This window comes from Manis pentadactyla, chromosome 5 (genome assembly GCF_030020395.1).
Source record: "Manis pentadactyla isolate mManPen7 chromosome 5, mManPen7.hap1, whole genome shotgun sequence".
Taxonomy (NCBI): domain Eukaryota; kingdom Metazoa; phylum Chordata; class Mammalia; order Pholidota; family Manidae; genus Manis; species Manis pentadactyla.
The window spans coordinates 87,766,076-87,791,589 of record NC_080023.1 but is presented as its reverse complement, the minus strand read 5'-3'; the positions used below and the strand labels follow the sequence as shown (position 1 = coordinate 87,791,589).

The 25,514-nt window shown below is 36.6% G+C and overlaps 1 protein-coding gene across 3 annotated transcripts; it reads left to right on the top strand.

Moving 5' to 3' along the window:
• The first annotated feature begins 1,882 nt into the window (after positions 1-1,882).
• On the top strand, positions 1,883-25,514 carry CXXC4 (CXXC finger protein 4). Of its 3 annotated transcripts, XM_036911766.2 has the most exons (4): positions 1,883-2,191; positions 2,311-2,386; positions 4,836-6,124; positions 23,960-25,514. In XM_036911766.2, the coding sequence occupies exons 3-4, from the start codon at positions 5,093-5,095 to the stop codon at positions 24,002-24,004; spliced, it is 1,077 nt and encodes a 358-aa protein (XP_036767661.1). In that variant the 5' UTR covers positions 1,883-2,191; positions 2,311-2,386; positions 4,836-5,092; the 3' UTR covers positions 24,005-25,514. The 3 variants fall into 3 exon arrangements, with proteins under 3 accessions (XP_036767661.1, XP_057358480.1, XP_057358481.1); XM_057502497.1 differs by lacking the exon at positions 23,960-25,514 and having other exon boundaries at positions 4,836-15,137; XM_057502498.1 differs by lacking the exons at positions 2,311-2,386; positions 23,960-25,514 and having other exon boundaries at positions 4,836-15,137.

The window sequence follows — 25,514 nt, the reverse complement described above, 5'->3', positions numbered from 1 at the left end:
TTTTCTCTCATTTGCTTAAGGCTTCATTTCAAAAAGAGAACTCGAAGCATTCTGTAAAGAAAAGCAAATTTGGCATGAGAAGGCATGATGTTTTATTTGATTTTAAAAATTACAAACTTCAAAACTTCTATCATTGCACTGATTCTTTAAGTATTGTGAAAAGAGGTTGAACAACCTATCATTTTTCCAGTATGTTTTCACTCAAAAAAGTACCCACATTTTGCTGATAAACATCCTACTATGTTCAGCTACAAAAAAGGGGGGAGCTGGGAAAAATTCCTTGCTTTTTCACTACTTTCACAAAAGTATAAAAAATATCTTATCAATGAATTTAATTATTAACTATCGGCAATTTTGTTTAGAAATTAAAAATAACTGGTTCGATTAATTTTATAATCAAACTTATTCTGTTTAAAAAGATGACAAAACATGCATATAATTTAACCATTGAGTAACAAAACAATCTGCCTCTATATCAGTAGTTCCCATTCTTAAAACAGCACCTTCGTTTGCACACTACAGTTCTTACCATGTTATTGATAATAGATCCTTCATAGTTGGACGAAACTTGATATGGTCAAGATCAATCTTTAGAAAATTCAAATACAAAAGTCTTAACCATTTTGTTATTATAAAAGAAACGACTCACTGTGACACTTTTACTCTTTCTCTGAATCTATACTATTGCATTATCTAGAATACGGTTTTAATCTTAATACAAAATTTTACTCTGCTTCATAACACCAATTTAAACAACCTGAAAATTGTTTTCTATTTCTGTAGTTTATCATTAGCTACTCCTAGGAAAAAGTTATCAGAAGAGATTCGTATTTTTATATCTTATTTCATAACCATTTCCAGGGCAACAGTAGGTTAGCATGTATCCAGGAATTTTTTTTTTTTGTAAGACAGCAGTAAATAAGTTAAAATTCATAGCACATTTATGAGTGAAGTTTATATGTGTCCTGTGGTAAAAGATTTATCTTTCAATTATTAAACTATTTTTCCCAAGTGTCAAGAAGTCTTACTAGTATAAAGTAGATTAATGTAGATATAAAAGTAGTTTTTGTTAAAGTAAAGTTTGGAATTAAAAATGGACAAGTTAGAAACCGGATTTAATCCTGTTTGAGTAGTTGGTAATTCCACCTACCAGATGGAACAATAAAAGAACGGGGCTTGGACGGGGGGATGGAGAGGGAGATGGAGTTTGGGATTTTGAGATCGGTCACATCACGTCACCAATTTTTTACCTTCTGGCGTAATAATAGTTAAAAGATCTGGACAACCAGAACTCCGACCCGTTTTCTCTTACCTTAAAAACCTAACTGATAATGACTTTTTTTTGTTTTGAGTCTTCCTGGGCACACCAAGAAAATAATCCAAAAGCCATGCGGTAGGGTGCAAACTAAGAACCTTCTTCAAACAAACACGACCTTTTCCCCGTTTCTTGAACTCCTCTTCTCCACCCAGCCAGAAAACCCAGACAAGTTTATTTACACACACACCCGCACACGCACACACACACCCCCACACGCAGAGAGAGCCCGGCGGAAACGCCCTCTTTCTATCCCCTCCAAACAATTATCTCTGAGAGCAAAAGAAAATAATCGACAGCTCTCCGTGCTGGGCGGCTGAGCCGGAGCCCGGCGCGGGGAGGGAGGGCGAACGGCGGGCGGGCAGGGAAACGTGGCTCCTCCGCCGCGCCGAGGATTTGTGAAGGGGAGCGCCGGCCCGCGTGCGCCTCTGGCTGCCCGTGTAATTTGCAGCCAATCGTCAGGAGGTGTCCGCGCCGCTGCGTCCTGCTCACCTCGGCGCCAACCCCCGCCCCGCCCCCGCCCCCGCCCGCACACCACCTCCCTCGCCTTTCTCTCGCGCTCCCCTCCCCCAGCAACCACACACACGCACACACACAAACAGAGAGGAGGGGGAGGGGGAAAAGAGAGCGAGGAGAGAGAGGGAGAGAGGAGAGACTCCCCGGCTCCCTCCCTCCTTCGCACACAGCGACTGGAGACGGACGGAGAGCAACGCGCTGGGAGAGGAGCGACCACCGAGCACAGCCCCGCGCTCTCCCACATGCACTCACACTCGGCTCTTTCCTCTCCCCCCACCTCCTCCGCCTCCTTCCGCCCCCACCACTAACACCATCTCCTCCTCCTTCTCTCTGCAACAAGAAAAAAAAAGCCATTTACAGGTATTTTTTTTTGATCCGCATATTTATTTATCCCCCCTCCCCAACAGTTTGTTTACAAGTATTAAAGTTGTAATTGGGAGCTGCCAAGACACATCTGGATTTGTGTTTCTTTGTGTTAGGGGGTGATGTGCAACTAATTAAAGGCAGACTAGCAGCGTCTGCAAATTCTAAGGCTCCCCAAATAAAAAGAGACTGGTAAGTGATTGTTCTTTCTCTTTCTCTGGCTTTTTTTTTTCCTCTTAAATGTTTGCTGTCCGTGGGGATTGTAAAAGTAGATTATGAATGCTGGACTCCAGCAATAAAAGGCGTCGCTGTATTAATTTATTAATTAATCTGCACCCGCCCCTCCTCCTGAATGTTAAATATGACCTTTGATCTCTGTGTCTGTGGTAGACCAGACATACAATATTAGGCATATACAGTCACGTTGTTTAAAGGCAAAACAGGATCATGAAGTATGGGTGTCTAATTTAGCTTTGGAATAGGACTATAGTTATTTGTGTGTGTGTTATTTTGTTTTTTAAAGAAAAAACCAAACAATAGCTGTGGCTTAGGTACCTTTTTCATGCTCCAGAGATGCATTGATTAAACAATAATGACCTGGATACTGGGCACAATCATTTTCTACAGTTTCTGGTGGCATTAAACCTTAAGGGAGGAAGGGGGAGGTGATGGCTATAAGAAACGCAAGGAAAGCTGCTGTTTGGAAACACCACTCTAATACTCTGGAAAAAGGACCTTAAAATATTTATTTGGAACAAGGTCAAAAGACTAAAATGTTGAAATTGTTCCCTCCACTCAAATGTGATAATATCTAATGCATGGCTGGCATAACTAGTTTTTACTAAGTAGCAGTTATTATGGTCTTGCAGTTACAATGTGATTCCCAGAAACTGAAGCTATATGCATATTCTTAATGTGTCTTCCCCCACACCCTTCCAAGCATCAAGAATATTTAGCCAGGAGCATTTTGGGGGCACCCTTTGTATTGCCATCAGACCTCTGAAGGGAGCAGTTTTCCCTGATGCAAAACCACAGAGGTGGTTCCTGAGTGATTAGGGACTTGCTGTGATTGAAAGATGCCTGCTAGCTTCTAATCCAGCCTGGGGTGAGGTTCCTTATCTTGATTTACTTTGCCTAATAGGGATTTGTTTACATAAACCCCTCTTTTTAGGGTACCTCATCAGCAGGTCTTGAAGTTTTTGCACTTGGAGTTTGGGCGTAAATGGTTCATTAATCTAATTACAAGCATAATTGCTATAATTGATAACCATTTGGAACTGAATATTTGAGGCTGAGACTACTGAGCTCCCATGTATAATTCCCTGAACTCCACATTCTAGACCAGTATGTGGTCTTCAAAAGATGTCACAAAAAGATCTTCTGGCAAAAAAAAAAAAAAAAAAAAATGGAAACAAAGAAACTGGTTTTTAAGGTTATTATACACTTTATGTCTTTGCATTACTTCTTGAAAGGCTATGATGTACCTCTCCCTCTGTAATTAAAAACTAAAATACCTCTTCCTAAAGCCTAATAATGGCCTGTAAGTAAAGAGATGAATGCAAATACCCAGTTAACGTTAAACTTTCCTCTTTAAAAGAGCAAAAGAAAAAAAATCATTTAATAGTTATTTCTTCAGGTAAACAACACCTTAAGGTGCCCCCCCCCCTTTTACTCAATGTAAAACCTGTGACTTGAGAGATCCTTTAAAAAAAAAGTCCCATGCTTTCCTCTGGTCTTGTAAAGAGATAGGAGTCTCCATTAGGAATTATTGGGGATATTCTTACACGAGGCTGCCGGCACTTGGTTTAAAACCTGTGACATTGTTTGTATTATTTAAAATTTTTTTAAATTTAATCCATTTTTCTTTCTTTTAAACAAATAGACCACCACCCTCTTACCCCCACCAAGCCCCACCACCAAATGGCTTGTACAATTGAGACCTGTCCTTGGTCCATTGAATTAAGACCCTAACAGAGCCAGCTGTGCTGGGATTCAAACTAATGACCGCAGACACAGAAGGACACTGTGGCAGCTGGTAGTTCTTTTTTCCCTGCCTCTTTAGTTCAGATTGTATGTGGGCAGTCTCTTAGCTCTCAGTTGTATTGTGTTTGCTTACAGTTTATACTCGGATGTATTGTAGACTTTCTCAGTACTTCATTTGCTAATTTCCTGTTCATTTTCCTCATAGGGCCATTGCTGTTTTCTACTTTACAGCATTTGCATGCCCAGGCAGCACTTGTTCACACATTTCATAATGTTTAAATGCCCTCTGCTTATAGGTAGTATCGCTCTCCCACCCCTGATTTGCATGTCTTTAGCACTCCGATTGCCCTTTTCCCTCGGCGTTTGTCACCCCCGTCTTTCCTCTTTCTCGGGGCATCCTGGCTATTAATACATTTTCTCAGGAGGGTTGTAAGGATGGGGGGAGGAGCTGTGCTGTGCTGCGGGGTGGGAGGGAGCGAGGCTGGCGGCGTTGGTGGGGGTGGGAATGGGGGGGTCGCGTCTCGATGATTGTTATGCAAACGACCTGACGGAGAACGTGGGAGCTTCCAGTGTCTGCGGTGGGGTAGTGAGGGGGGCGGCTTATTTATCTTTAATCTTCTTCCTCGTGCAGCTCGTGGAATGACTTTCTTTATTTTAGTTGTAACAGTTGGAGGATAATGCCAAGGAAGACGCTGCCCGGGAGCCCACCGCCTGCGGACATGCGCCCCAGAGAGGAATAAAGCAATCCTCACCTTGCTCTCCCCACCCGGGCCCACCTTCCCCTCCCGCCCCGGCCCCCACCCCAACACCACCATCACCCCCTTCCCTCCCCCCCGCCTCCCCCCCTTTCCCGCCCAAGTGTCGGACCAGGCGGTCCCCACTTCCACCCTGCACCCCTTCTTCCCCCCCTGCACCATGAACACCAATGTCTGCGTGGAGCCCGGGCCGAGCCCGGAGGCCCCGGGCTTGCCCAAGGAAAGCCACCTGCCCGAGGGGGCCCTGAACAGCCTTGTGGATTACAACTCGGAGATGGAGCGCTACCGCTCCTTTGCCACCTCCTTCTACAAGACCAACGGGGGCGCCTTTCCGCAGGCGGCCAAGATCGCGCGCATCACCACCCCCATCTTCCCTAGCAGCGCCGCCGCCGCCGCGGCCGCCGCGCGCATCGGCATGTCCCCCTGGAACTGCGACAACGCGGCCACCGCCGCCGCCGCCACCGCCATGCTCTGGGGCAGCGGCGGCGGCGGGAGCGGCGGCGGGGGCGGTGGCGGCGGGGGCAGCGGCGGGGGCGGCGGGGGTGGCAGGAAATCCTCCGCCGCCGCCGCCTCCTCCTCCACCTCCTCGGCGATCCTCCCCGCGGGCGGCGGCGGCGGCGGCGGCGGCGGCAGGACCAGCATGCACCACCGAAACGACTCCCAGAGGCTGGGGAAAGCTGGCTGCCCGCCAGAGCCGTCGTTGCAAATGGCAAATACTAATTTCCTCTCCACCTTATCCCCCGAACACTGCAGACCTTTGGCGGGGGAATGCATGAACAAGCTCAAATGCGGCGCTGCTGAAGCAGAGATAATGAATCTCCCCGAGCGCGTGGGGACTTTTTCCGCTATCCCAGCTTTAGGGGGCATCTCATTACCTCCAGGGGTCATCGTCATGACAGCCCTTCACTCCCCCGCAGCAGCCTCAGCAGCCGTCACAGACAGTGCGTTTCAAATTGCCAATCTGGCAGACTGCCCGCAGAATCATTCCTCCTCCTCCTCGTCCTCCTCGGGGGGCGCTGGCGGAGCCAACCCGGCCAAGAAGAAGAGGAAAAGGTGTGGGGTCTGCGTGCCCTGCAAGAGGCTCATCAACTGTGGCGTCTGCAGCAGTTGCAGGAACCGCAAAACGGGACACCAGATCTGCAAATTTAGAAAATGTGAAGAGCTAAAGAAAAAACCTGGCACTTCGCTAGAGGTCAGAGGAGATGATTTCTTGTTTCCCAGCCTACCCCCCTCCCTCTTCACTCCCCTTTCCTCTCCCCTTCAGGGCTTCTTGTCTGGCTTGAAGATGCAGTAGCCCTTTCCTGAAGCTTCATTCAGGTTGTGAGATTCAGTTGTAAGTCGTTTGCAAAGGGCATGGCCTCTTCACCACCCTCCCCAGCTGCACTTCGCGTGGAACTGCCCTCCTGATGGGGAGGGCACCCCTCCTTTTTTATCTCTAGGGAAAACTAATGTAATTGATTTGAAAAAAATCATAATTTTCACATTTGGTATGGTCAAAATTTTCTCTTGGTCATTAAAATCGTCCCCTCCTCTCCCCTCCCCCCCCGTTATTATTTTTTAAAGCATCTCTGCCCAAAGGATTGGACACATCATATTCCATATACTTTTCTGGCTAACAGAAGCTTGTTAGTGGCCCGATGAGGACACAGTTTGTGGCGCACAAGCCTATGTTCCCATTAACCCCTCCCCCCGCCACACACACACACAGAATAATCATTGAGGCTGAAATATATGGATTCAAAAGATTTTTTAACCTCCTTCTAGGATAGTTTTTCTCCTCACCATGACGAAATGTTTGTTTCCCATTTTATTTTTTGCATATCTGTGTGGGTTTTTTTTTTTTGAGAGAGAGAGCAGAAATAGTATAGAAAGATGAACACCACCTGCAATTTTAAAGATCTGACTTAGTATGAAAGGATTCAATTCAAGTTCACTTCAGGAAGGTGACAGTAATTTTATTTAAGAATTGCTTTACATAGTTTCAGAAACTAATGCTTTCTGAAACTCAGTTACCAAAAAATGTTTCCTTTGGGCTGTGCATTTGACAAAGTAACCATTTTGTGGTCACAGAATTGTTCTATACACTAAACACAGTTCTGGTGATACCCAGATAGTGACTAATCGTTCCTTTTTTTTCTATATGGTCTTACAGCAGACACTGTACAGATTATCACTACAGGAATTGTTATATTAGGCTTTAGTTATGTTAAATCCAAAGACCGGTGTGTTTGGTGGAAATTTCATACAATAACCTGATCAAAACAAAAAGGAAAAAACTGGAAAATCACAGATAAATGATTTTGGTGGTATATTTTTGCACAGAAATATGGACAAGTAATCATATTTAGTCCCTTGATCAAATTTAAAGAGTAGATAGCTAGAAGTTCATATATCCATGAGAACATAGGTGGGGGATTTATCATTTGGGAATATTCTATGGCTGGATTGTGGGGTGAGGATAGCTTCTACAAGTTATCATCAGAGGGGCACCTGCACATTCTCTTAAAAAATTGTGATCACTACTTGAAGGAGTTTTTGCCATTTAGACTGGTCTTTAAAGAATAAAAGAGACCAACCAGTTAAAGATCTTTGTTGCACGTTTGAGCACAAATAAGATACAGATTTTTCAAAAGTTTCATTAATATAAATTAAAGCAAATAGCACTTTGGAATTCCAAAAAAATCCCAGTATTAATATTGATACCATTACTGATTGTGATCAGTTCCATCAAAATATTGCATTTATTCCTCTATAAGAGAACCCATGTCTTTACTGAAAGTTTGACTTTCCTCTAGGGTGGTTTATTACATTTCCTTTGGCAGTTCTGCTTAAGCAAAGAAAATAGAAATTATAAAAACGCAGATCCATGTATTTTCTTAGGTGGCAAAAATTTGTTCTTAGCTTTTGCATTTTCTTCTCTGAATTAGTTTATCATAACTTCTCTAAGTCTCTAAGACCCAATGGGAAATTAAAATTCAGTTCATGCTGAAATTTCCTATTAATACTCAATCGATACTGACCAAAGGCGTTTATTTTTCATCTTGAACTACAGTATCTAGAATTATAGATTTGGTATTCCTAGTAGGCCTTGTCTTTAGCGAGACCCATGGCACTGCCTGCACCCTAATTTAGGGCATGTGGTGGATAGGACCACTGAACAATTCTGATGAATTTAGTAAGTAACCACTGTGAAGGAGCTTTTTGTGAATACCAATAGGTTTTCTGCACAAGTTTCTATGCTGACTTATCAGTGTAAACAAGCTTCACAAATTTCCTTTTCTCTTCCTTTTGATAGTTTTCCACACACTTGGGATGTTTAAATTCTTTAAGCATTTTGATCACAAATGATCCTATAGTATCAACTTTTCTTCTTTTTTTAAAATCTGTGTGTGCAGAAGTTCTGTTGATCTTCAGAAGGTGGTGTGTGGATGGAAGGGGAAACAAATTTCTCTTTCTAGCACTCTCTGAACATGTTTTCCTTAACTACATACCCCTTCCTACCAGAGAATAGACCATGGTTCAAGGCTAAGATTATTAGTGGAATGATATTTTGCAGAAAGAAAGAAGTTTTGTGTTTGTTTGTTTGTTTGTTTTTCGTTAAGATTCTATCTAGGTCATTTAAAAAAGGCAGTGGCTATATAATTGCCTTAAGCTCATGTGTGACCACAAATATGGCTGTAGGAAACCAGTGGGATGCATATCAGAGAGACAGGGTCTACGTGACTGAACCAAATGGGAACAGTGGTTGTGGGGCAGTAGAAAGTCGCCCTGTTGACTTGCTTCCCTCTGTAATTTGGTTCCTGTAAATTATCATCATTTGTAGAGATGTTTTAGAGATTGGATAGACTCTCTAGCTGAGGATTGTGAGTTGGAGATTCATTATGATATACCTGTGGATTTCAGATGTAAGGAGTTTGGTAGTTAATATTTATTGACTTTTAATTATGGACACCCATTAACATCTGGATCATAATCATTACTTCTTATTTATCATTTCATACCTCATGTGCTCTTCTTCTCTTTGACTTACTGTCATCCCAGACGCTGGAGGCATGATCAGATTTTCAGGATGAGTAAACTGAAGTAAGACAGATTCACATAGATGTGTTGGAATTCTTGCTCACATTTTCTAAAGCTTCCCCTCTATATTCCTTTTAAAACTGCCCCATTTTCCTGCTTAGTCTCATGTTAACAGCATCTTAATGCCTTAGAAATGTGTTTAAAGAATCACCTCCCTTGATAATATTCCATATGACAAAGCAAATTTCATTTTTCTATATTATGTTTGTATATTTGCCTGTAACACTATTCATTATTCATTACTGTATTAAAACATCACTAATTACTCAAGGTAGTTATTAGAAATGCTGTAGGCCCCTTGTGCGACAAAATATATCTTAAAATTTGTATCCTAAATGGTCAATATTAAGTTCCTAGATATTTCAAGAAACATGAATTTTGTATTAAGTTACATAGAAGCATGTTGTCTCATACAAAGTTAATCCTTTGGTTTTTATATTCACAGCAGTTTCATTTGTAATACTGAGATCTAACTTTTTAAATAGCCCAACCTGATATGGCTCAAGGGATACAATTGTCCCATGGGCAACCCCAGCCTCTTAGTCCCTGAACATTGTTCAGGTGACATGATTGATCTCTGTGGGACAGCATTAGAGACCACACAGATCTGGTTTCTCTCCCATTAGCTGATTTATGGAATTACATTAGTAAGCAGCGCCTCAAGAGATTTCCCTTCCCCCACTCTTGCTCTGGGCTGTGAGTTCCACACTGCCACCGCCCAGGCTGTCCAGGAGCTGGAGGAGCAACTTGCAAGGGGCACCTTATAGTGAAGAGACTGAGAACTGGAAGTCAGGAAAGAAAATGGGCAATTCCATTCTCTTTCTTTTCTTTTCTCTTTTTAAAATGTACCTGCTGAGGGTACAGGCCAACAGTAATTTTCCACAAGTTAGTTTGAGCTCCTAAGGAGTATGATGAATATCCAGATATTGCCCCAAACATGATAACTTGTTTTAGAAGAGTAGAAGAGTGTTTTCATATCTATGCTGTTAAGTTCTAAATGCTCCAACTACACAAATGGCAACCGCAAAATCCTGGACAGAGCATTGTCTACAGTTTGTGCAGGAAGATGGATACCTGCTTCCCAAAGAAATTCATTTGTGGACCATACATAAAATAGGTGTGCCACTCAAACTCAGTCTGTATAGTTAAATAATGAAACCAGTCAATAATTGAACATGTCATAAGTGTTCAAAGTTTGGTGACTTTAACATATTTTTTAGGTAAAATACAAATGTTTCATGTGTTAAGTTGAAACATCTACCAGTTTGTCATTTTACATCATAATTTAAAAATGAGTTTTCAATTCTCAGTTTCAAGAATAAGAAACACACCATTATAGAAAGGTAAAAAAAATTTTTTTTTTTGGGCAAAAATTTTTTTAACTTCAGAATGCAAATATTTAACTATCAAAGAGGAAGAAGAAACTTCAATAAATTCAAACAAAGTGATGGTATATTTAAACTAAAATGTAATATAGAAATAATAATGTAGGAAAAAGATCCGGAGTCTCATAAGTGATAAGAAAAAAGTTCAGAAAAGGTCAACTTTGACTAGTCACAAAATAAATTTGTAGCCAGAGCATGAAGCTGTAATACAAGTTTGGTGAGATTCTCTTTCCATCACTACATTTAATACAAGGTAGTAAAAGCTGTTTTTGAAAGAATCATGTGTTTTTAACAATTCCTATATGAAAATAATACCCCATCCATCCCAATATCATGTGAATTCTAAGCAGTCTTTTGGATGGCAGTTAGGAATAAGTACAATTAAATCCATTTGTAAATTATCCTATAAGAAAGTTTATTTGAAATTTAAACATCATCAAACAAAATGCAATCAAAAAGCTTAACAGAACAAATAACAACAACTATAATCTTTAGGCTTTAAAGGATAAAAATATTTGGATACCTTCAAGAAAAATGGAAAGTGTATCTAGTGATACAGGAAATAAAAGTTACTTCATTTTAAACTTTTTAATGAATTGATTACTGAAGTATTACTGCTTATTTTGGTTAGTCTTAGCTAACTGTTTTCCTGCGTGAACAGTTAAGAGTTTTGCATAGTCAGAGCTACAGATTGATAAATACAGAACAATTTAATCAAATGGTCTGTAAGAGTAAACATTGAAGAGTGTGCAAAGAAGGAGAGCAGTTCATCCATATTTGCTCTAGTTTATCAGGTTAGAGACTAAAGATCTCTAACCTGTTAGGTTGGGGTGACCCTAGAAACACTAGTAGAATATTCTTTCTGGATACAGAAGTAAAACATAAAACTATTTGAATGTTCCTCAGGAATAGGATGAAGTGTGTTTTAAAAAATTCTTCTGAAGTAGTTGGTGCTTTTAGAACTTACTGATTAACTTCAGTTGGTCAGATTGTCTGAATAGATAGTTCATTTGTGCCCAAAAATTCACGTTTTAATTTTGCTTTGAAAAAGCATAACAAAATGTCCTACTATCCAATAAATTTCACGAGTGGATAAGCTTCCATTTCTTACATTTGTTTTCTTTCACACTATGTAAAACATAAAACATAAACATGTATTCATCATAAAAAAAATCTAATTAAATTACTAGACTAAGTTCAAGATTTATTGTAAGTCCCATGTAAATATACAAATTGGAGAAAGGACTACTGCTCTTTTAGTTTTTCTCTTATTTATAGATTAGTTTTTAAAAAGCAAAAATGAATGCAAAATAATGGTAACATCTTTCATTTTTATAAGTGTGATTTTCAGTCACTGATTAGAATGTAAGATGATCTTGGCTGGGGAAGTAGAGCACTCTAGGAAATACCATTTTTTACTAAAACTTGTTTTCAAGGAAGTATTTTTTGTTATTTGTATAAATTTTGGATATTTGGCACATGCATCATTTTGTTCCTTCACTCGTGCTGAAGTATTTCTGCTCATTCTTAACATAGTTTTCCATGTAGTGTTATGTTGTTATCCCTATGGGTTTCAAAATATTGGGGGAGGGGCACACAGGTGGCCTCATCCTTCATCATATCTTGTTCTATCACATGCAAACACCTGTCCTGAAATTGAATTATTCTGCAGGGTAATCAAAAAGCCTCCCTCTATTCAGTATCATATGTTTTCTGTTGTTTATTGAGTTATGTTGCACCATACTTCAGATGCGACAGCCATTTAATAATGTTGAAGACTTAGCTCTGCAGGGACTAAAAGGATCCCAGCAGGCTTGTTAACTTATACTCTAAAACATTGTGAGAAATATTTTTTCCTCTGTGAAACTTCGGGGCTTTCTCTTAATTTATTTTAAGAGCCTAAGAATCCACAGCTAGGTATGAGAGTGAGCCTGTTACATTTTTGTTCCATGTTTCTATTTCTTAATATTTAACCCATCTATTTCATGTAGCATTTCTTACTCAAAAGAAAGTGACAAAGAAAACAATTAAATTTTCAAGAATTAATAGTAAGGATGCTTTTTGTTGACAGGAAACCAAATACAAATGATATTCAGGGAATATACTACTAGTTTTTTGACTTTTCATTTCTTTTACAATTAATTATATTTGGGTCATGTGGCCACAATTAGAGGATCATTTATGGGAAGAGCCACTGGTATGGAATAACTTACCAGTTGAACTATATTAGTTCCATCAGCATAACTTCTCTGAACTTTATTTCCTCACCTCTAAAATGGGGGCTCAGCCTACCTTATAACTTTTTAATATTGTACGTAGGTTAATGTTCTTTGCATATTGAAATATGCTATGCAATTTCTTGTTCCTGTCTTAGTCATCAGTAAAAAGTAGAGAAGACAATTATATTTACAGATAATTCAATTCACTAACAAGTTACTTACAGTTTTTAGAAATTAAAGCTCAGGTAGACAATTCTGTGGCTTGTGTTTTCTGAATATTTGATGTAATCATCCAGTTCACCGAGGATCTGGCTTGATTTCACTTGGAAAGAGATAAACCTGATAAACAAGTTTTCCTCTTCTTGTGCCTGTGTTGTCAAACACCCATTAAACCACACAGTACCTAGTGAAGTCAGTCAGTGTGACCAGCCAACTCCAGTAACTGAAGCTTCTTCCTCCTTCCCCACCAAAGGCACACCACCCCCATTATGATCTGTATTTTTTAATAGAGTGTGTGTGTGTGTGTGTGTGTGTGTGTGTGTGTGTGTGTGTGTGTGTGTGTGTGTGTATTTCACTTTAACTCAATAACTTCATCTGACTGCTCTTGTCTTTATTTGGACAGATACAGGGAGTTATTCTAAATGTGAATTAGTTTAAGAAAATCTTGTAAGAAAGACATGATTAAATGCTTGTCATGAATTCTAGTTGGAAAACATCTAACAAATACTGGAAAACTAGTTACTTTTGTTTTGGAAGAGTGTGTGTGTGTGAAATAAAACTGGCAGATATTTATTTTGGATAAAAACTGAAGTGACTATGAGGAGCTTTCTTTTTTCTTTTTAAAAAGAAGAGCATATTGATGAAATGAAGAAGGGTAGTGAGCAATAATAGAAAATGCTGATGCTTTTTTCTGGGAGAAGATAGTGATAGGCCTGAAAAGACTGGGAATACTAATCAAGAAAGCATTAAAGGGCAAAAGAATATTCAAGCCAGGATGTACTACACTGTCTACAAGGGACTTTGTCAAGACAGGATATGCACGTCTGCTTTGCTTCAGCAGTTATAGAAGTTTTCCAGAGAATGGAGACTCTAAAAAGTAGGAAGAAAATATTTTCATGCCTTGACTCCATACATCTGATTTAGGAGTTGGAGCTGATGACCAGGTTCAGTGGAGTGGCAGCCGAGTTAGAGACAAGGAAAAACAGATTGTGTCATAATCTGATGTTATGATTTTTACTTATGCCTTTGAAACATTTGGTAGAATAATTCCAAAGTGTAACTAAAAGAGAATACTTCCAAAATGGGTAGAAAAATGGGATCCTATTTGAGTCTAATCTGCATCTAAATTCATATATGAAAGGACATTTTTGAGAAGGTGAAGAAAAGTATCAGACAATGGGGAAAACTGTGCTGAAAGTACTGTTTCTTGCTCAAGGACTTAAAAATTTAAAAAAAAAAACCCTGGAGGATTGATAGTATCAAAAGGTAGAGATCAAGGAGGGTGAGAAGAGAAAGGGATATATGTTTATAGATCAGGAAGAGTCATGGGCATTTCTGTGTATGTCAGCAAATCTGGCAAATTCTGGAGAAGATCTATTTTCTCCAAAACTTCACAGAGTGAAAAGAGATGAAATAAAATTTTAAAAGAATTATAGGCTATGCACATTTAATTTTATGGAAATGATGATTATGAGTGTGGGTGAATCAGTGGTGGAACAGTAAGTGTGCTGCAAAATGATGACTCGATGAGAAATAATGTTGTTTATAGATTAAATGAGATCAGTGATGGTTTTAATGGAGTTAAGAATAAGGAAGAGAGATAAGATTCTCAGTTATAGGCAGATGGATGGGAAGTGAGATATGGAATCTTCTAGGAAACATTAAATACTTTGTTTGCTTTCTCATCCATGAGAAACGAAATAGAGAGCACTGGTCTTTACCATCCCACAGGAAATAGATACTGAATCTAATATGTAAGCCTGCTATGTAGAGTTCAGTTCATTAGGAAGTGGAGTGCTTTTTGGATTTTCCTCCTGTGATCTCTTTGCATGACTATGGTATATGGCATGCAGCTGCATCTTTCAAACTGCAGATGACACTATATTAGTGGCTCGTGAAACCAGTGTGTTGACTTACCACCAAGACTTTTAGAAAATAGACTAGAATAGAGTGGAACAGAAAATATATGAGTGCACTGCAGGTAGTGAATATACATATTAAACTTTTGTTTCAGTTACTTTTGTAAAGTAAATGTATGTATATGCATGAACTAGGCTGCTGTGTAAAATGCATTTCTGACTGTTGGTTGTAATCAAAAAAGTTTGAAAAACACGAGTGACAGCAACAATATTGAGCAAGTCTGTAGTGAGGAAAAATATTATATTTGTAAATGGAACAATGTTAACAAGATAAAGAGTAAAATTTAAATGTGTATTTATAAATAGTGTATCTTTACTTCTCCAAGACAGATCTGTAACTATGCTGTATATTCATGAATACATGGTATGTTACTAAGCACATAATAGACCCTTGATAAATTCAATTCAATTTAACACATCTTTATGTAGGAACTATTTTCTAAGACTTGTAATAAGTTCTGAGGAGATATATATATATATATATATATATATATATATATATATATATATGTATTATATGTGTGTATTATATGTGTATATGTATAATATTTATACATATACACACACACACACACACACACTTGCTTAAAAAGTTCAACTTTTCTTTATTCCTAACTGCCTTTTGTCAATACTCATCTAATTCCTTAAATCTGCATTTTAGTCCTTTGTCCAAGATACTTAGTTCTCTACTTATATTCTTAATTCTCACTCCAAAGAAATAGATACAATTAAAATTATATAACTGATATTTTATAAAACTCCAGAGAAAATTTTGCACCTATTTAAAAGCCTTGGGATTCTTTGAATTCATCCTTGGCTTAAGTTCTTCCCCAGACCTAGAAAAGAAGTACCTGTAATCTTGACCTGACTACCTGATGTAATGGTATAGTATTGTGTTTTCTCTTAGTTTTCCAGAATTTTTTAAGGAATAAGAAAAAAAAAAGAGTACTTTTCTAGAACATTTGAATATACTGAGAATCTACAGTACAGATTTAATGATTTAATAGATTTAGCTTAGATCTATTACATTTAAATATAATTTATTTATTACATAGATATAACTATTACTACATAATATAAAATATAGATATCATCAATTAATAGATATAATATATTTAACAGATCTTATATACAGTATAGAAGTAACAGACTTTTATTTCAAGGTTATTTAACATAGGACTGGAAATCTTTGACTTGAATAAGAGACAGGGCTATATGGAAAGAAAGAAGTAAAGAATGGAAGTAAAAAAGAAGTGACGCAAAGTGGGAAGGAGCAAGTAAGGAAGGGCAGGCAGACTGCAGTGTTAGAGATGAAAAACAAATCAGTAAGGAGAATGTTGGCAGAAAAGATTGTCACACTCTAGGTCATCTTTTTGAGTCTGGTTTAAATAAGAAATTAATGGAAATGGTTAAAGTCTCAAAATTTTTGGAAAAGTGGCATGAGGTTTAAACTGGAAGCACCCAGCATTGTTTCTTCTCATTTACCATAGTGCAAAAAAGTTTCAGAGAAACCACTTTTTTTTTTCTTCTAATTCACTAGAAGAATTAATTCTTCTAATTCTAGAGTAATTCACTCAGGTCTCACAATTAGAAACACAGAAAGACCAAGATGAGAAAAACACATTGCTCAATGATGGTGTAGAGGCCATCCAGCATTTATAAACAACTCATTGTTCAAAAGTGTAAGTATAATTTTATAGTGGTTATGCCGAGAACTTCCTGGAAAACATAGAACTGCACATATAGAAAAGACTCCAGGAAAATGATAAGCATAATACTAATCACTACATCTTATGAATCCTATGCCTGAAAAAAGTTAGTCTTATTAATTTACTCTGCTAGTTAGTTAAGTATGTGAAGGTGACTATGTTTACACAAAGCTGGAGCACATGACACTAATAGAAAAGAAAGTGGTACTTGGAGATTCCCTGAGGAGAAATTTGCCTTCAAATATTTCAGGACTTGTTCTATTACAGGGTATGCTGATGTCCGGGCAGTGGAGAATGCTTCAGTGTGTGTATCTCCTTAATGAGGGAGAGTAACCAAAATATATAAAGAGCTAAGTAACATGTAATAACTTGATAAAATTAAGTTACAATAATTGCAGACTGTGTAGCTTTTGAGGTTGTTACTTAAAATGAGAATTAAGGAGAGAGACCAAAAAGTTAGAGTGATTGTGAATTTGGTGTGATGGCAATTGCAGTTATTACAAAATTAAAAATGAAATACTCCAAAAGCTACATTATGCTCAAAAGTATAGTTTTCAACAAGTATATTATTTTGATGATAACAGCTAATAACTGAAATGTTTGGAATTTCTTCTAAATCCCTCTAAGTAATTCATGGACATAAACATGCTTTGGTTTCTAAACTGAGTCTATTTCAGTGGCTGGATTTTTGTCATAGAAGATTCTAAACCAATAAAGTTCAGTGACTACATCCAAAATTGCTGTGGAACTTAACGAAAGGGAAAATTTTTTATTAAACTTATTTTCACTTTTTTATATAATATAGGAAAAATGAATATTTCTCAAATTCTCAGATCTATACTAAACAATGAGGAGCACCATAATTTCTCATAGAGATGAAATATAACTATTATATTTTATTTTAATATAAGTTAGAGGCTAAATCATACCTTTGATAGTTTTAAAATAATGACCTCCTGTTTCATCCCATTTTGCATAAATATTTGTTCTTTTCTTCAATAAAGGAATGAGAGGTTTCACTGTCTGTTTTAAAATTACCAGAATCTTCCAAATTGTTCAACAACTTGGCCATGAAAAGAATTCTGGTAGTTTTTCAATAGCTGGTTAGCAATATCCCACCTAAATGTATTATTGTATTCAACAGGAATTAGTAGAGTCACTTTGATAAGATAGAATTACTTAACTAATACACATACAATACATACACATATACAAATATATATGAATATATAATACATTCAGATTCACTTATATAAGCATATGTATTTGTATATAAGTGAAATGTAAACACGAACATATAAACAAAATTAAATCTTTAATCATTCTTGATGTATTCGTGGGTTTTGTAACCCACTAAAATCAATTTTTGCTTTTTTATTCTCAATTTTACTTTTAATTTCCTCTCACACTTTCACAAGCCCCTTTTTCATTTGTGGATCATGGAAAACTTTTCCTCATTCTGCTTATCCTGGTACCATCTTATTATAGTTCATTTTTGTATGTACCCTGGTACCATCTTATTATAGTTCATTTTCATATGTCCGAGAACATTTTAATTACTAAACTACCCATTTATAATACAATAAATTTACTTATTTGTTGGAATGATATGGTGTGAAGTGTTTTTACCAAAATTAATTGAAGTATAATCCTATATAGCATTAATCAAGAAACTTGCCTAAATAAAGTAGCTATGTTAGATATTAGAGCCAAAAGTGGGTGCCTTTTTGGTCACCACTGGACCAGTGTGCATCACAGTGTTAAGCTGTTACTCTCTCCTTCCTGCCAACCTACTCCTACCCCATACACACATTCCCCTTGGGACTGTTGTCCTAACTGACTCTACCATCCTATTGACTTGACTTAGCACGTTTACACTGTAGTGTAAAAACTCATCTTTCCATTTACATAAGCTGACTAGGTTTATCTTCTAAAGTCATGTCTAGAATGTTGCCATTACAGTGGTGATGGTGAAGGGGGTGGTGTTCCTACAGGCAGGGAAGGAAAAGAAAAAGCCTACATATTCTCAAGGCAGAACGACACCCCACAGAGAATCAATACTAATTAGAAAGCCATCTCTAGTTCGTCACCACTAATCAGTGAAATCTTGGCCAGAAATGTCAATTTGGAAACCAAAAAAATGGAATGCTCCTTATGTTTAAAGCCTCCAAAAAATTAGGTCATGAAAGTTATCCAGTTACTTATTTGGTGCTTTCTCCCCTTTAAAGAGGGGTCTGACACCCCAGTTAATGGTAATATTGATAGATCTTTCAGTTTACATCTGGATAATGACCAAAATAAGATGTGAGTATATCAAAGACCTATATAATTACATGGTAAATGCATCCAAATTATGAGAAAATTTAATCTGATGTATATCACATATATGATATGTATACATTACAAGAAGATAGAAAAGGAAAGTAAGGATAATTTAAAAAGTGGAACTAGTGTATATTTATATTAATCCATATTTTTAAATGTAGGTATTATTAAAATATGAAGCTTTTTATCATAACAAATTATTAAACTGTGAAATTATCATTTATCATAACTTCTCTCAGACTTACTGACTTTTGCTATACCTGTGCTTGTAATAATTCTATAGTTACTGGACTGTCATTTTTAAAATTTATTATTTGTAAATGGGATATGAAAATATTTCTGCTATGAACATTTTGGGGAGTATCGAACATTTGGTAGGTATCATTTTAGATCATAATTGTTAATTATCTAAAGATTTGTATTAATGTGCATATGTATGTATATTCACATTCACAGTATTGTATTTATAACACAGTTTTCCATTCTAAAAAGGTCTAGAGATTTTTTCAGGAGAAAAATGGAGGACCTATATAACTTTATATTTGGGCATTCCTGGTGAATCAAATCAGAAAAAAAGTAGTTTTTTACACTATCAGAAATCCTTTTCCTTTTATTTATCCCAAAATACTCCTAAGTTTGAAAGTTTCACATGAAGCTGAAACAAAATACAATCAAATATCAAAATGCAAACAATGGGACTACTATTATCTTTTCTCATATTTTTTCATATACTTTGTATTGCAAAATTTCAGTGATTCATTAAAGTTTTCAAGTTCTAGTACCAAGACATAAATCAAATGTAGTGAGGGGTTCCGACTTCAAGGCTATAGATGCTTGAAGGCTAAGAAACTTGTGAGACTCCTCACAGTGAAAAGAGATTTTATAAGAGGCTGTATTAACTAACCACAGTTCAAAATTGCTTTGCTTTTGGTTGGGAAGAGCGTATTTCATGTAATTATTTAGAGATCAGAAAATGTTCGGATGACTTATGTTTCTTTAGTTAATAATAAATAGGAAAACAGGAAATTATTAGTTGATTAGTACAAGAATAATGATACCCCAACATACTGACCTCAGCTTGGAAATCATTTTATTAGAGTCATCCTGTTTCATAATAGAAATCTGAAGGCTTATGTGAATTACTAAATACTTGAATTAGAAAGTACATGAATAAATATTGGAAAGATATTTAACTTTAGTTATAGAATTTGCTGTCATAATTATTACCTCAATTTATAATTTTATGCATTGTGAAGTAAATTTCAGCATCTAGTTGTTTTAATTTGCACTTTAAAAACTCATGTCTAGCTTTATTAAAAATGATTAGTTGTGTTTAGTGTCCTGAATGCTGCTTCATTTTATATATTGTCCTAGACATGAATAGCCGATCCCATATATCTTCATATGTAGAGAGGTACAGATACCCCATTTTCAGCTGCTAGAAGGTGAATTTTTATCAGACTTAATGTATTTTAAACAAGTGTATATAGATGCATGCTCAACCAGAAGACACTACAGTACACATGACCACTTAGTAGACACCAAAAAAGAAAAAGTTATGCTCAAATTTATAGGATGGTAGGTTTGGGGTTTCTTATGTATTTTAGGTGTTTAAATTATTTCTCCACTGATGATTTAATGAAAATCAAACTGTAATACATTTCTGCCAGAGATACAGCGATTCTTTCTGCATTCATTATTTCTTGTAAATGTAAGATGTACTTGGGCTTGGATTATATCATTCTTTTATTCAAAGAAATACCCTTGCTTTTAAAAGTTATTTATAAGGGAAAAATAAGGCATTCCTTTAAGCTTGAAGGTCACTGGAATCTGGCTCCTGTAGGGATGAATTCTGTGGAACACCACACTTCACAGTAGTACAGGAAAGAGGACTGTGGGCTCTGGTTGCTCCGCAGGCCTCCTGGGAGCAGGGCTGCTGTTTGTCATGCTCGCACCTGCATGAGCAGTGAAGGCTGCCTGAAACAACGCTGATCAGCTCAATTCTGTTCTTCACCTCCATGCCCCGTTTCTTCCTAGGGAATCTGGCCTTCTTGTCACTCAGGATAACGATTTCCTGCAAGCACCACTGAGATCCAGAAAGTCACTGTAAGCTCATCAGGAATGTGATTCTCCAGCTGGGACTCTTGAATTGTTATAACCCAAAGTAGCTGGTCAGTGTGCTTAATCCCCCACATTGGTGTGCTAACCTCCACACCATTTAAAATAAAGTTCCCTTACAAAGATGATCTCATTAGTTGACCGAGAAGATATGCCCCCAAATTAGTAAAGAATAAAAAACCTATAAATTAACCCAGTATTTTACATATGAAAATGTATTGCTTAAACCGTCTTTGGTGGAAAGAACTCAGTCCAGGCCTAAAGTAAATTTCCAATGAGCCCAGTGAAAATCAGGCAGGAGGCTGGACATATACCTTCCGTTTGGGGTAGCCTGTGGGACACTAAGGAGTTTTGTTGCTTTTATAACCCTGAAATAAAACTTAATGAAACCTCACTTCAGGTTTCTGGTGAATGCCTTGATAATTTGTTTGACTTAATGCACCAGCAGTTTTCCTAAGTTTTCTCATACATCTTAGGTGATTTCCCAACTAATGGTTTTTAGACTTTGTGACCTCAAAAATCTTAATATAAGGGAGAAATAATTGTTAAAAGAGGCCTCCCTGCTTATCTTCTTCCTTCCCCTGCATCAGTGGATTGTCTGCATCCTTATATATAGAGATGCATACTCGTCTCAAGTTATGCATAGTAACCAGTACACATCATTGTATTTTGTGATAGGTCCTATTAGTAAAGGAAAACAGCTCTCAGCTTGTGTCATACTTGCATTATCTAATTAATTTTTAGTGCTAACAACCACTGGGGAGTGATTATCTTTTTACTGATTATCTTTTTCTCACAACAGTGACCTTTGATCTCAGATGACATTTAGAGCATTGCTTTTTCTAAATATTGCACATAAAATTGAGTAGTGTAAAAGGCACAGGAGGAGCAAAAAGTTGGAAAAGAGATTGAAAAATGTATCTAAGACATAAGGAGTTCATCTCATTTAAAAAATATACTCCATACATTTTTTTCTGTTTATCTTCATCAACATAGATGTTTATCAAGATACAAGATTATATAAGTATATACTTACAGTCTTGTTTCCAGTTGGCATCTGATAGTAAATTGGCATCTCTATGTCATATACTATGCACATAAATGTTAATATATATAATATATATGCACATGTTTATTTTTCATATGTGAATCTAATTACATGGATATGCTTGGATCTAATTTATCTTGTTAAAAATGACTGCATTTATATAAGTATGCATACTTACATAAAACTTATTCTTAGTTGGCATCAGATAGCAAGTTAGCATCTGGTATAAACCTCAGAGTTTTAATTTACTGCTTGTGTGTGTGTGTGTGTGTGTGTGTGTGTGTGTGTGTGTGTGTAAAACATGCATATTCGAATGAATTTTTTTATTCATATAGTTACTTTAATAATGATTAAATAAATGATTAATGAGCACATATAATTATATCTACCATTCAAAAGTTAATTTTAGGGAGGGTTTTTCTCACCAACCAACCAAATCAAATGATGGAGATCCAGGTATAGATAGTGAGTTGGAGAAAAGAAAACATATTAAACTATGAGGATTTAGAAGTAAAATATTAATAAGCACTATTTTTATGGGAATAAGTTATCTTTGTGTTTATGTTTTTAGAGAATACAAGTTAAATGTCTTTGTATATACATCTATGCAAACTTGAGTTAGATGCTATTACTTCGTTTTTAACATGTTGATTTTGAAATTTGTACTGACTGAGAGGATGATTTTTAAATTCTTTTTAGTACAGATAGTGAAAAGTAGCTTTGCTTTCCAGAATGCTTTTTTCCCATTTAAATTTCAATTGACAGTTAAATCAATTAATATACTTTTTAGATGGCATTACTACAATAGGACTGTGTCAGCCAAATAAGACATATGTGAGAAAGTAAATAAAAGCTAGTCTCAACTATTAAAGAGTGTTTGTAGAACTTTTCATGTATTTTGTAAAACATGAAATTCAAGTGCTGTTTAAACTGTCTTAAAATGGGTTTATAAGAGGTGTATATCTGTGTGGTGTATGTGTGTGTGCATATATGTGTTTCTCTAAACCTACTCAGTATTTTGGTCATTCAACAATTTATGTATTTGTTTATCGTTAGCAGTCATCTTACTGTCTACTCAACTTGTTGGGCTGGTATAAGGGATAAAATCAACTTTCTTTCATTTGTTCTTCTAGGAAAATGTAGCTTGTTATTTCTTTTGTACCTTCAATATGTATTCATGTGATTTTGTTTTATAAAGAAGAGTATGGCATAATGAATTACAGTAATGCTAATATACAGAGGAAAATCCAATAGCTTAACTACTATCTATCTAACAAAAAACCCTGAAGTAACTTTAAGCTTTTTGTTAAAAGGATTGCTCAGACTTTTGGTGCTAGTTATTAATCCTTGGAAAAACTATGGTATTTTTATGGTCCAAAATTATAGTTGTGCTCCATTGAGTATCATTGGCTAGTGTAAGTTTGTTTCATTTATATGACATTAATTTGTTGAAAATACAGACGTATTTTAAAATAGTAGGACATTTTGTCATTATAGTTCTCATTAAATTATACATAGGAGTGTTTAGTTTAGTATTAGTAGTTGTTGAATGATAGAGATAATGTCATTGTAATATTTGTTGTTTTCCTGTCATAAAAGAAATTATCCAGAATAAAAAAATTACTACACTGAATTCTAAACATCAGCCTTACAAAGGATGCATGTGTACATGATAGATACAGATTTTAAGTACACTTGGTGGCTGGTGTTTAATAGCTTGAACCTTTCCCTTTATTCTGATGCGATCCATGTTTTAGGCTGTGTTTCCTGTGTATTTTTAGACTAATGTATTTTAATCATATTCAGTAAATTAGCCATTAATTCAATATTCTAATTTTCATAGTGTTCTAAGATTGAACATTTCTTTTTTATTAAATGTTGAAACATACACATTATGTTGTGTATTGCTGACTAAAAGTATTGCTGAAGTATAAAGGAGAAAAATCTAACTGTATATTGGCATACAAAGAAAGCTTAACTTGTTTTCTTGCTCTTTTTTTTATAGAGAACACCTGTTCCCAGTGCTGAAGCATTCCGATGGTTCTTTTAAAGCAGTAGTCTATCTTATTTTCAAGGCATTTGGAAGTGAAGGGCAAACTAATGTCTTGTTTTAAGAAACTGCTTAGTCCGCCACTGAAGACAATATCCAGATATTATTTTCATTTTATGTATAGGGGTTTCTTCAAAAAAAAAAAAAAAGGGAAAAGGAAAGAAAAAAGACGTATAAAAATAATCTGGGAGCTTGGGGAATTGGCCAGTCTATTTACTTTCAATACATTGATTCCTTCTTTGATGTAATTTAGCTATACTAGTGGAGTTGTTGTCTATTTTGAAAGTGGCTGTAAAAAAATAAGTTTGGGTAAGCCCCTGCTGTAAAATCATGTATCTTTGCAAAGTACATATCTATACTTCATTTTCAAATATATGTGTTTCAGTACTGTAAACTGTACAGATAGCAGCTTGTATTTTGTGTGTTTAGACACAAGGAGACAATCATGTCTGAGCATCTATGGAGATTAACAGTTTGTACACAACAGTATGGTTCTGCGAGTTAAATCTGGAGCAATAAATTTTAGCTTTAAATATTTTTTGCCAGTTGTTTCTAGAAGCAGCGACAGCAGTGGCATGTGTTGCCATGCATCTTCCATAGAGACTTGATGCCAACTTTTATGAGATTAAGAGATTCTGATGCATCCAGCAATTACCTTCAGTTGTATTGTTGTAAGAGGGGAAGATGTGATGAAAGTTTCAATTAATCTTTTGAGCACTATATTAGAGTAGTGGTTATGCACTTGCATTGCTTACAAACGAGCTGTACAGAAGGGTATACCTCCCAAATCCTTAGTGTAGTTGACTTGTCTCGGGTTGCACTGTAAGGTGGAGTACTTGGAGTAGTTGGAACACGCAGAATCAATTGTAAAAATTTATTTTTTAAATCAGTGTTTTCTAGGATGCAGAAAAAAGTATCATACCATAGGGGGAAAAATTCATGACTGACTTTTTTTTTCCAGTTTAATGTGGGCTGTATGTACTTTTTGTTTATTTTTTGCTTTTTTTGTTGTAGGAAAAATAAACACTTAATAAAACATATGCAAATGTTTTAATTCCATGATATTAAATAGACAGCTTTGTTTTAAAAATTGAACATGAAGGCTTCCTGCGTTGAAGCATGGCTTATGGCTTGGTATATTTTTTAAGTTAAAAAGAATTAAACATATTCATAAAAGTGAGGCTTTTAAATCTCTTTTTATCTTCCTTTCTCACAGCCTCCCCGCTAGACCAGTGGCCTTCTCCTAGGCCGTCAGTGGAATATTCCACTGCTCCCATTCCCATTCTTGTCATTCAATGCTTTCGTTCCCAAGAAGGCAGGGCCACAGTCCACAGGATTCCACAAATGCAATCAGCCCCCAAACACAAAGGAGTTAATGCTACAAAGGACCTGGGTTACCTTTTCGTGTAGGATTTGGTTTTCTTATGGCAGTCAGGGCTCCTAAAGCTGTCCTAGTAGGACAAATAATGTTTGTGCTGATGACATGATGCCTAAGTAGTTTCTTTCTTTC